The 12,356-nt window shown below is 48.3% G+C and overlaps 1 protein-coding gene across 3 annotated transcripts in view; it reads left to right on the forward strand.

The window, feature by feature from the left end:
- The window catches only part of PACSIN2 (protein kinase C and casein kinase substrate in neurons 2), a 499,840-nt gene that overhangs the window by 239,686 nt on the left and 247,798 nt on the right, over positions 1-12,356 (forward strand). For all 3 annotated transcript variants that reach the window (XM_029600100.1, XM_029600098.1, XM_029600101.1), the window contains exon 5: positions 2,062-2,217. In XM_029600100.1, the coding sequence (XP_029455960.1) occupies positions 2,062-2,217 (156 nt within the window). The remainder of the gene's footprint in view (positions 1-2,061; positions 2,218-12,356) is intronic.

Here is a 12,356-nt window from a genome sequence, read left to right on the forward strand (position 1 = left end):
GGAGGAGAAGTCCATTAATGGCTATTAATCAATTATACTTAGGGAATAGCCACTGCTATTAATTGCATCAGTAGCATGGGTTCTTCTTAGTGTTTGGGTAATTGCCAGGTTCTTGTGGCCTGGTTTTTGGCCTCTGTTGGAAACAGGATGCTGGGCTTGATGGACCCTTGGTCTGTCCCAGCATGGCAATTTCTTATGTTCTTATGCTGCACTTCCTGCGGGGGTATATGTACCTGTGCTGACGTCAGATCCGTCTCCAACTGCTAGCACGAGCACACTATACCCACTTGTTTTGAGTCCATCTGCATACACTAAGGAAAACGAGATTATCAGGTAAGTAATCTCTACATTCTTAGCCAAACTCACAGAGAAATTGGTAAACACCCAGTTCTCAGAATATTTAGAAGAACACAATATCCTATATCCATCCCAATATGGCTTTCGCAAATCACGCAACACGGAAACCCTCCTCATCTCACTAACAGACCACATTATTATGGGATTAGACAAAGGCCACTCTTTTCTCTTAGTCCTTCTAGACATCTCGGTAGCATTCGACACCGTCAACCATTCCATCCTCCTGAATCGCCTATCAGACATAGATATATCCGGTTCAGCTCACAGATGGTTCAACTCTTTCCTCAGCAACAGAAGCTTTAAAGTCAAAATTAACAATAAAGAATCACCTTCGACAAATTCTTCACTTGGCGTACCTCAAGGATCCTCCTTATCACCCACTCTTTTCAATATCTACCTCCTCCCCCTTTGCCAGCTGCTAACAGATCTTAAACTAATACACTACCTTTACGCAGACGACGTGCAGATTCTGATTCCTATAACAGAGTCCATCTCAAAATCGCTCACGTTCTGGAACAACTGCCTACAATCTATCACCAGCCTTCTCAACAGTCTAAACCTGGTCCTAAATGCCACCAAGACCGAACTCCTCCTCATCTCCTCCAACCAAGATAACTTCCTCCCACAGACCCACCATAACACCCAGTTCACTCATACTCATGTAAGAGATCTCAGGGTAATACTCGACAACTGCCTAAACCTAAAGAAAATGATCAACATCACAACCAGAGATTGCTTCTACAGACTCCAGGTTTTAAAAAGACTCAAACCTCTCCTGTATTTCCACAACTTCAGGACAGTTCTGCAATCCTTGCTATTTGCCAAAATAGACTACTGCAGCGCTCTCCTCCTAGGTCTCCCCAGCTCTACCACTAAACCGCTACAGATAATACAGAACGCTGCGGCTAGAATTTTGACCAACACCAACCGTGGAGAACACATTTCACCCATCCTCCGAAACTTACACTGGCTACCAGTTGACTACAGAATCCTACACAAATCACTCACCTTAATACACAAATCCATCCACAATCACCTGCAGCTCGACCTCGAAATCCCTTTCAAACTCCACACCTCCAACAGACCGATTAGAGAAGTCTACAAAGGAACTCTGCACACCCCTCCAACCAAAGCCACGCGCCTCACCTCGACCAAAGACCGAGCTTTCTCGACAGCAGGCCCAACTATTTGGAACAACATCCCCACAGACCTCAGACTGGAACCCTGCCTCCTAACATTTAGGAAAAAACTCAAGACTTGGCTTTTTTGCCAAGCCTTCTCATATTCCCCTGATACATACTAGATGGCCTATCACTCTGCATGAGCTATGGAACTTCGTACCTCTTCCAAGTACCTAATAAGCACAAGCCCTTAATCCTTAATTGCATTATGTTCTTAGTTAACTCCCCTCTTAGGCCTTTCTTTCCGGCTGCTTAAGCCTCCAAGTTTACTCTCCTTGTTCACTGTAACTTTGCTTCTTCTGTTTAAATGATTATTTGTTACAGTTTACCCTGTTCGGTGTAAACCGATTTGATATGGTTATTTAACCATGAAGGTCGGTATAGAAAAGAGTTAAATAAATAAAATTTGACATACCATTGAAACTTAATGTAGTTCTACTCTACTTAACCAGAGTTGTAGGAGGAATGTAATTTTACTAGAAATTTCATATGTTTAATTTTATAATTATGTATTTTTATATAGGTGGAGGGTTCAAAGAAAGCCTACCATGCAGCGTGTAAGGAAGAAAAACTGGCAATATCTCGGGAAGGAAACAGCAAAGTCGATTCATCACTGAACCCTGAACAGCTAAAGAAGTTGCAGGATAAAGCAGAGAAAAGCAAACAAGACATGCATAAGGTCAATAAATTGTGTTTTTGTTCTAACCACTCCTATGCAAGGAAGCTTTACTAGAAGCACCAATTATACTTTGTTTTGTTAGTTAATTGTTACACAGAACAAAATTAAACAAAACAAAAAAAAAACCCTGGGTTTTATGAAAATTAAATATCTTTGTAGATTTTGTATATAGACATCTTTTCATGATACAAGATTGTACATTTCTCTTCTAATGAAAGATTATAACATTTGAGCCAAAAATTAGATAAAGATGGCTATTCTTCATTTTAGGAATAAAAAGCACCCTTAATGCAGGTATGGCCTGGCTATAGTAATCTTGAGAGATTCTATAGAATATGTAGTTTGGAGCACTGGCAGTTTTTGTCCAGGTCATGTCAAACTGGACCTTTTATACTGTTCTAATATAAACTTTTCAGTTCAAGTATGCATATTTTGTGCTTTATGTAGACTGTCCCATAATTGTAAGTAAGTGAGTAGAACATATTGAACACATTCTTAGAAATATATTTAGTTAATGCTAAAGAATTGTATTCTATTCTGAAAGGAATAAAAGATCACAATTTTAGAATTAGTCTATATTATACGTACTATATATATTGTTTTCTCTTAATTCAGTGTTGTGTAGGTCTTTGGAAAACTCCATTAAAGAATTAAAAAACTTTATAGCATTTTAGATCTAAAAAGATGAGGAATTGCTTGGGGAGAGAGGGCTGCTAAAGGACTGATCTTTTCCAGTTAATTTTATTCTTGTATAAGCATAAGATACATGTTGCAAATTTAGAGGACTATTTTTAAAGCCATTTCTGTGGATGAGCAATGCTTTATCTACAGAAATGGGCTTTTACAAAACTGCTCACCCAATATGTGGAAAAGTGTACACATGTAGGGGCCTCCCTGTGCATACTTCTGTTTGCAGTTTCAGAGATGTATTCGGGGTAGGGTTGGGGAGAGGTTTATACTTACACACATGCTTTTACGTTTTCAAATGTACGTGCATACTTTTCCTTGAAAAAAAAACCTATGTGGACATACCAGGTGTAAATGCATGTGGTAGTCTTTTGTGGAATAATTTTGAAGGGGCAAGTATGCTCATACTGTACTTTTAAAAATTTGAGTAAAGTCCCACAGACTTTATACCAACATGGGCAGTCGCAAAATTAGCTTATTAATATTTTTGTTGATTGGCCATATATACAAGTGAAATGTAGCTTGTATTGCTCTAAAGGTAAGTATTTTCTTTGGATGTTCCCAGATGGATTACTTGACTTGTTTCCCCATTGCGTGCCACCTAAAGGAGCTTCCTAAGCTAGAAAGTTCTAAAATGAAGAAGAGCAGTTGCTCTGTTTGCTTTAGATTTTAGTTGCTTTTATTTGTAGCTCTGTAATGAGTTTTTCTTATTTGCTGCTATTTTTTAAATATGTATCATACATTTCTAAATCTCTCTTGTGGAGGAACTGTCAGATGCTGGTCACTTCTATGCCCTTTCAGTTATGCCATTGTCAATACTTTTTTTTGTGATAGTTATAAATGCTTGTCAAGTGAACTTCAATGTTTTGCTTTTTAGGAAAGTCTTTCTTTTCAATTGGTTTTCTTGGTGCATGGGAGGTCCTCCCCCCTTTTGCTCGAAGTATATTGGATGTATAGTCAGTTTCTTGTCATGTCCCAGTGAATCACTTTAAATCCACAAATCCTTGTTCCCTTTAGAACATAAGAAATTGCCATGCTGGGTCAGACCAAAGGTCCATCAAGCCCAGCATCCTGTTTCCAACAGAGGCCAAACCAGGCCACAAGAACCTGGCAATTATACAAACACTTTTCCTCTCCACAAGCTTTTCTCCAAAATCCCTTTCCCCTTACTCATCTTTTTTCCTGTCTTCCCTTCATAACCTTTGCTGTTTGTCTCTCTAATCTGTCACCTTTTTTTTTTTTTTCTCTTTCACTTTCTCACCCAATTCCTGCTGGTACAGTTATGTTTCCTCCCTTTTAAGCCTTTGTACACAGGCTTCTGGCCTGTGTTGATGACTCAGGCTTGTGTTGCTGGCCTCTTCTCGTGCTGTGAAACTTTGATCTCTAGGTTTGTGGAGCTAGCATCCTCTCTCAGGTCTGAGACTATGAATCCCAAACCCACATTGCAGGCATTTATATCTCTTGCTATGGAATTGTAATCTAAGGGCCCATAGTAATGACTAGGGATGTGCATTCGTTGACATTTGTGCATCCATTTGTTTTGTTCATTTTGCCACTAAGCACGTATCTAACGAATGGACGACGGTATGCATAATGAATGGTGTGCACCTATTCAGGCACACAGTAAACATAAGCACACACCATTTGTTTTGTGTACACATTTGTCCATTCGTTATATATGCTCTTAGCAGTGAAACAAACGGACACACAAATATCAACAAATGCACATTCCCAGTAATGACTGATTTCTTTATCAGGTCTGGAGCTGCAATCCTCAGATTTATGCTATCATCTTCTCTCTGTGACCATAGGACTATAATCCCTGAGCTCACAGAGATGGCTCATTCTCTCTCCAGGACTACAATATTTCCAGGACACACTCTTCAGTGTATTCTTGGCTGTTGAGGATTACAGGCCCTGAAATATTCAAATTTGAGAACTGCTCTTTTCCTAACTGATGGTTGGCGCAGCAATAGCTTTTCCTAACTGATGGTTGGCGCAGCAATAGCTGTTACCTTTTCTGTAACAGCTATTGCTATGCATTGTAGAAAAGATTTACCTTATTTTTTGTATAATACAGAATTGGAAAATATTACTTAAATTTTTGCGTACAACTTAAATATTGCAGAATTTTTCTGCTAATATTCAGTTAGACGTTTTCTTGAATTTTTTGTACATACTTAGTATATATCTCTGATCTTGAATTTTAGAGGTTTTGAAACTTCATTTCTGTTTTGTATACATCAGGGATTCCCAAACGTTTGAGAAGAAGGGCCACATTGAATGTTTCAGATCACTCAGAGGGCTAGGATCCCCTTCCCATCAGTTTGAGTTGAGGCAGGTGGGAGACTATTCTGCCTGGTCCTCTTGGTGATTTGAAATGCTGCAGAAGGGAGGAGGGATTGGGTGATTCCAGTGATATGGCAGAGTTGGTAATTCTGCTGCCTCTCCAAGATCCCTGCCCTTTGCCTTCCCTTGTATCTGGCCTGGTGGCAGTGGGAGCATGTTCCAACACAGGTACTCTCTCTGACACAGACTACTGGCATCCCAAGTATGTTAAACCTTGTGAGCCATCGCTTCCTCGCCTTGCTGCTGATCATCTACCTCCTCCAGTCCTTCGGAATTACTCCTAACTCTAAAGAAGCGTTAAAAAGGTCAGCTAGTGGAGCTGCCCGAACTTCTCTGTATTCCCTTAAAATTTTTGTTTTATACTATATATATATAATGTAAAGAAATTCATCTTGGAGGAGCTTCAACTAACTACATGAATGGAAAGGGGGCAATGGCTCAAAAAGTTTGCTGGTAGTCAATGTGAGATTGGGAAGCAGCAGCTCCTGCTGCTGGCCAGATGAAATTCTTTTTTTTTTTTTTTTAATTTATACTTTCCTAGCGTGTAGCAGATGGACTCAGGACCAATGGGGTATAGTGTACTCCTGATAGCAGGTGGAGACGGATCAGATTTCAATCTGACGTCAGCCCTTAGTACATATACTCCTGCAGGAAATGCAGCTCTTCAGTATTTTCCGTCTCCATAGCAGTTAGGGACTTTCTGCACGCTCTCACAGTGTTAGTACAAAATTAAATGGAGAAAACCAAATTCGGAAGAAACCTTACCTCTGAAGACGAGCCCCGCTCTCCTGCGGTGATACCCTCGGGTCCCTCCCCCAGTTGAGAATTCCCAAGGTGATTTCCGTGGTCCCTCGGAGATGAGCCTGGGTCCGGCGGCCGAATCGCGGTGAGGACCTAGCCCTCGATCTCTGGCGCGGCTGAGAGGCAGTGGGTGCACCCTCAAGCACGGCGGTGAAGGTATTTGCCCTTTCCCCCCGCAGCCAGAGACCGCCCGGGACGAAACCGGGAAGTGCCGAAGACAAGGTAACGTAGGAATCTTCAGCATAGACTCCGGTCTCCGAGGTTCGAGGAGTCGCACAGGCCACCGGCCGGGACCTGTGCCGCCGGGTTGATCCGCCCTAGCAGGGCCAGGCCCCAGTTAGTTTCAAGGGTCCTCCCACGTGGAGACCCTCCGAGGTGGTCGCTATATTGCCCGCGTGGTCGCCGTCGCCATATTGGCCCTATTCGCCACTCTGTCCGCCATCTCGTCCGGGCTCACAAGGCCAACTAGGCGCACAAATTACATGTGCGCATAAAGTTACACGCGCAAGGTACATGTGCGCATAAAGTACACACACAAGGGCCGCGCGCATAAGTTATGCGCGCCTATCGGGCTTAGTGCATATCTGCGACTTAGACGCACATCTACGCGCACAACCCGCACGCACATCTTAGACGCTCCAGAGCGCATAAAAAGAAGGGTTTACTCGCCTATAGTCATGACACCACTGGGAACGGAGCTCAAGGCCACTGCCCAGCATGCCATCTCAGAGCCGCACAAAGCGAAGAGGCCAACGTCCTGTGCGCCCAGTGCGAGGAGGTCCTGGGAGATCCAGGCCTGGGCCAGTCCCACCCAGGAATGAGTACTAGCTCCTCAGTGAGTACCCCGGACCTAGCAAATTCCAGCGGGACACCCCCTCAGATGGGGACCTCTAGGGACTCAACGACCCAGCGTCTTATCTCATGGGTGGAATTCTTTAAAGGGCTACACACCTTCGTCCACATCAAACGGAGCCTCCGGCTAAACAGCCACAGTCTCCACCAGAAGACTTTTATCCCTCAGGCCACGATAGGCCTAGACAAATGTTTCCACCGCCCAGAAACCCCACCTATGGGGACACGGACAGCTCTGAAGAGGAAGCAGAGCCCCTAGAAGAAGGGGAACTCCCCCCGGGGACAGAGCCTCACCAAACCATGAGACGCTTCTTCACTAAGGACGAGCTCCCAGACCTGGTCACCCACAGCCTGAAGGAACTCGCAATCCTGAGCGCAAGTGCTTCGGGGGAGCCTAAGACGAATCCCCTACTAGAGGGACTCCGTCGACCTCTCGCCATTTCCCTCTCTTACAAGCCATCCAGCAGCTAATTGATCTGGAATGGAGTGCTCCAGAGCCCACATTCAAAGGGGGACGAGCTATGGCAGCCATGTACCCCCTGGACCTGGCGGCCAAAGATCTTCTGACATGCCCAAAAGTGGATGCCAAGGTCTGCGCGGTCTCGAAGCGCACTACTATCCCAATGGAGGGAGGAGCAGCGCTCAAAGATGCTCAGGACTGACGTCTGGAATCCATCCTTAAACAGTCCTTGACGTCGCCGCTATGTCTCTACAAATAGCGGCCTGCTGCACCGTAGTGACACGTGCCTGCCTATCTCAGACCAGGAGCAACACCCCTGGAGAGGCCATGGAACCAGCAGTATCATCTCTTGCAGACGCCGCCTCCGATCTGGTGCACACAGCGGCCAGAGGAGTGTCATCAGCTGTAACTGCCAGGAGACAACTCTGGCTCCGAAGCTGGTCAGCCGACGCATCTTCCAAAACGCGTCTCACAAGGATGCCCTTCAAAGGATCCCTTCTGTTCGGCATCAAACTAGAGAAACTGGCCAACAAATGGGGCGAGTCCCCATTGCCGCGCCTACCGGAGGACAGCAATAAGAGAAACTAGCGGCCCTTTCCCCGAGCCTCCAGGGGCAGAGGTTCACAATGCTTCAACCCATACAGAAGCAACTATCAAGCGCCCCGTCCTACGGGCAGGAACCAGTCCTTTCAGAACAAGCACAACAAGAGGGGAACCAGCTCGGATCCAGGCCCCAGCCGCACCCAATGAGATTCAGCCGCACGCAATGAGATTCAGCCGACCCGTCCAAGGGAAGAAGCCATAGGGGGCAGACTTGCCCTATTCTACCACAGATGGGTCGAGATAACTTCGGACAAGTGGGTCCTAGCCATCATTCGAGAGGGGTACTACCTGGATTTCCTACGAATCCCTCCGGACAAGTTCGTGGAATCCCCCTGCCACGACCTCTCCAAGAGGGTGGCAGTGGAAGTTACACTGACCAGACTACTGGCCCTCGAGGCCATAACCCCAGTGCCTCCACAAGAAATAAATACTGGTCATTATTCCATTTATTTTATCGTTCCCAAGAAAGAGGGGATGTTCAGGCCCATCCTGGACCTCAAGTCGGTCAACCGTCACCTGAGGATTCCCCGCTTCCGCATGGAAACCCTACGCTCTGTAATAAGGGCAATACAGATCCCTGGATCTTTCTGAAGGCCTACCTTCACATCCCAATTCATCAGGAGCACCAGCGCTTCTTATGCTTCAAAATCCTGGACCGTCACTTCCAGTTCTGGGCACTACCCTTCGGGTTAGCCACAGCACCCTGGACGTTCACCAAGATCATAGTGGTGGTGGCGGCAACACTGAGGAAGGAAGGAATCCTCGTACACCTTTACCTAGACGATTGTCTGATCAGGGCGAAATCCCCAGAGGAAAGCCAACAAGCAACCAACAGAGTCAAAACTCTACTGGAGAGCCTCGGATGGGTGGTCAACACAAACAAAAGTTGTTTGCAGCCCGCAGTCGCTAGAATATCTAGGAGTCCGATTCGACACCAAAGAAGACAAGGTCAGCCTGACTCCCACAAGGAAATCAAAACTGAGGAACTGGTTACAAATCCTGCTGAGCGAACCTTGCCCCACAGCATGGGATTACCTACAAGTCCTCGGTCTGATGGCATCCACACTGGAAGTAGTGCCATGGGCGTGAGCTGACATGAGACCCCTATAGCGCTCACTCCTATCGCAATGGAACCCACTGTCTCAGAACTACGCCGTTCGTCTCTCGCTTCTGGGCAGGGTCCGGAACCAGTTAAGATGGTGGCTGCAGGGCAGCCACCTGAACCAGGGGTCAAGGCTATCTTCACCAACCTGGACCCTGCTCACCACAGACGCCAGCCTACGAGGATGGGGAGCACACTGCAAGGAGCTAACCGCCCAAGGGCAGTGGAACACAGAAGAGTCGGGATGGAACATCAACTGCCTAGAAGCGCGGGCGGTCAGACTAGCCTGCTTGCGATTCGCTCACAGACTTCGAGACAAAGCGGTCAGAGTAATGTCGGACAACGCCATGACAGTGGCCTACATCAACCGTCAGGGGGCAACCAGAAGCCAACATCTCTGGAAATCGACCCTCTAATGTCGTGGGCGGAAGTAAACCTCCAGGAGATCTCAGCCGTCCACATCGCCGGGAAAGACAACATCATGGCAGACTACCTCAGCAGAGAAAGTCTAGACCCAGGAGAATGGAAGCTGTCACCCGCAGCGTTCCAAATAATAGTGAACCGGTGGGGGACACAGACATTGACCTTCTGGCAAACCGGTCCAATGCCTAAGTACCCAGGTACTTCAGCCGCAGGCAGGAACCTCAGTCCCAGGAGATCGATGCCCTGGTACAGCCCTGGCCACAGGGGACCCTATTATACGCCTTCCCGCTGTGGCCCCTATTGGGCGCAATCATCCACAAGATACAGCTACACAGGAGACTAGTACTCCTAGTGGCCCTGGACTGGCCAAGAAGACCGTGGTACGCAGACATGAGAAGACTACTAGCAGGGACTCCCCTGCCACTGCCTACACACAGAGATCTGCTGCAACAAGGCCCGATCCTCCACAAGGATCCAACTCAATTCTCTCTTACTGCCTGGCCATTGAGAGGGCTCGCCTGAGAAAGAGCGGATACTCGGGGGCTGTAATAGACACACTACTCCGAGCATGCAAGTTCTCCATATCTTTAACGTACATAAGGATTTGGCAAGTATTCGAAGCCTGGTGCGAAGACCACGACATCATACCACGCTCAATTAAAGTTCCCGTGATCCTGGAATTCCTGCAGAACGGGCTACAGAAGGGTCTATCCCTCAACTCTATCAAGGTATAGGTAGCCGCATTGTCATGCTATGGTTCCAAGAGCGAGGGCGACAGCATAGCGTCTCACCCAGATGTTTCACGCTTCCTGAAAGGAGTCAAACACATCCGCCCACCACTAAAGTGGCCGGTACCTTTTTGGAATCTCAATCTGGTCTTGGATTTCCTAGCAGGATCCTCCTTCAGGCCCCTCCGCAGTCTGTCCCTCCGCCTGTTAACCTTAAAGACAGCATTCCTGCTGGCAATTAGTTCAGCCTGCCGTATTTCGGAACTACAAGCGCTGTCCTGCCATGAACCATTCCTCAGGCTCACCCCGGAAAAAATCCAGCTATGCACGGTCCCTTTGTTCCTTCCCAAAGTGGTGTCACACTTCCATCTTAACCAAACCATCTCTCTACCATCGCTGGATGAGTCGAAGAATTCAGAAGCGGCTCGTAGCCTATGCCACCTCAACATCGGCAGCCTCCTATCCAGATATCTGGAAATGTCGGAGCCCGTACAAAAAACGAACCACCTATTCCCTGTACGTACCAGGATCAGTCCAGACGGTGGGTTATGTCCCCCGTCCAGCAGATGGAGTCAGAACAGAGCTCGAGGACACCGCCTCCTATACCAGCGCACCCTCTGCTGGAGCTCAGTATCTTTCTGACTCCAGCAGATGTGGGTTGGGGAAACAGTGCTTCCCCAGAGTGACAGGTTTTGAGTTTTATTTTCATTACTTTGAGTCTCTCCTGTCATTTTCTTTTGGCTCTAACAATTTGGATCAAGTTATTTAGAAAAAAAAAGAAAGGTATTTTGCCTGTCAGTAATTTTGAGGAGGCGTGCTTGTCTGTTCTGTCTCCTCCTGCAGCTTGCTTTGCTTCTGTTTTGGGTAAGTGTGTTTTCTTTTGCTTTTAGCTGCGTTCGCTCGTTGTTTGCCGGGACAGCCGGCTCCTGCACACGTCCTCCGACGGTCCAGCGGCCCGGCGAACTTTACCTCGGGCCTGGGCGCGCCGGCAGTGGTTTTTCCCGCCGGCGCCCAAGGACCAGTCGGATGGGTTGCGTTGGCCTTAAGGCCTCCCCGCGGTGTTTTTCATTGTCGGCCCCCCCCCCCGAGGCTTCCCCGTAGCGGCGTCTTTTTATTATGCCGCGCCTGTCTCGTTGTGAGACCTGCGGCGAGGCAGGGTCTCATTTCTCGGCCGAGGGAGTCTGTTCACGCTGTCTCCCCGACGGGGAAGCTGCCGCGCACGGTTCGGGTTTGCGCCCAGAGCCCCCCTCGCCGCAGCCAGGGAAGCGCGGGCCGGCCACGTTCTCGTCAGTGGCGGGAACGGCAGCCATTTTGGAGAGAGATTTCACTGAGGTACACTCTCTGGATGCGAAGGACGCAGTTCGGGGCGCCCCCCGCCTGCACCGAGGCCCTGAAGAGGTCCTGTCAGCCCGGCCACCACAAGGGGATTCTGCTGCTTCGGCTTCACCCGGTCTGCCGTTTTTCTCGCCGGACTTCATTTTGAAGATGCACATGGCCTATCTACAGGGACTGGCGGACCCGGGGGGTGCTACCACGGGACCTCCGGCACCCAAGATCTCCAAGCTCGCGGTTCCCATCCCTGGGTCCCTGATTCCTCCTGGCACGGCCGCAGGACCCTCAGCTTTGCCATCCCAGCCGCTTGCGGTGGGAGCGGCTTTCCCTCTGGGTTCTGACCCCTTGGACCCTCCGGATCCTGCACATGCGGAGGGACAAGCCGAGGGCGACGACCCGCGAGCTCTGCGCATCTTCCACAAGGAAGAGCTGGAAGACCTATTGCAACGGACTCTGCAAGAGCTAGATCTGGATCCACCGCCGGATCCCCCGGCACCTGTGGCCCCAGCGGTTGCGACATGCTCCAAAAAAGGTGATCCGGTACTGGCTGCCCTTAGGCCTAGGGCTAAGGCGTTCCCGGTCCATGAGTCGTTTCTACAGCTCCTCACCGGGGAATGGGACGTTCCTGAGGCGTCCTTGAAGGTCGCCCGGGCCATGGAGAAATTGTATCCGTTGCCGGAGGATTTCCTGGATCTCGTCCGGTTTCCAAAGGTGGACTCGGCAGTCTCGGCAGTGACTAAGCAAACTACGATCCCAGTTACTGGCGGTACGGCCCTACGGGACACGCAAGACCGCAAGTTGG

This window comes from Rhinatrema bivittatum, chromosome 4, assembly GCF_901001135.1.
Source record: "Rhinatrema bivittatum chromosome 4, aRhiBiv1.1, whole genome shotgun sequence".
Lineage (NCBI taxonomy): Eukaryota > Metazoa > Chordata > Amphibia > Gymnophiona > Rhinatrematidae > Rhinatrema > Rhinatrema bivittatum.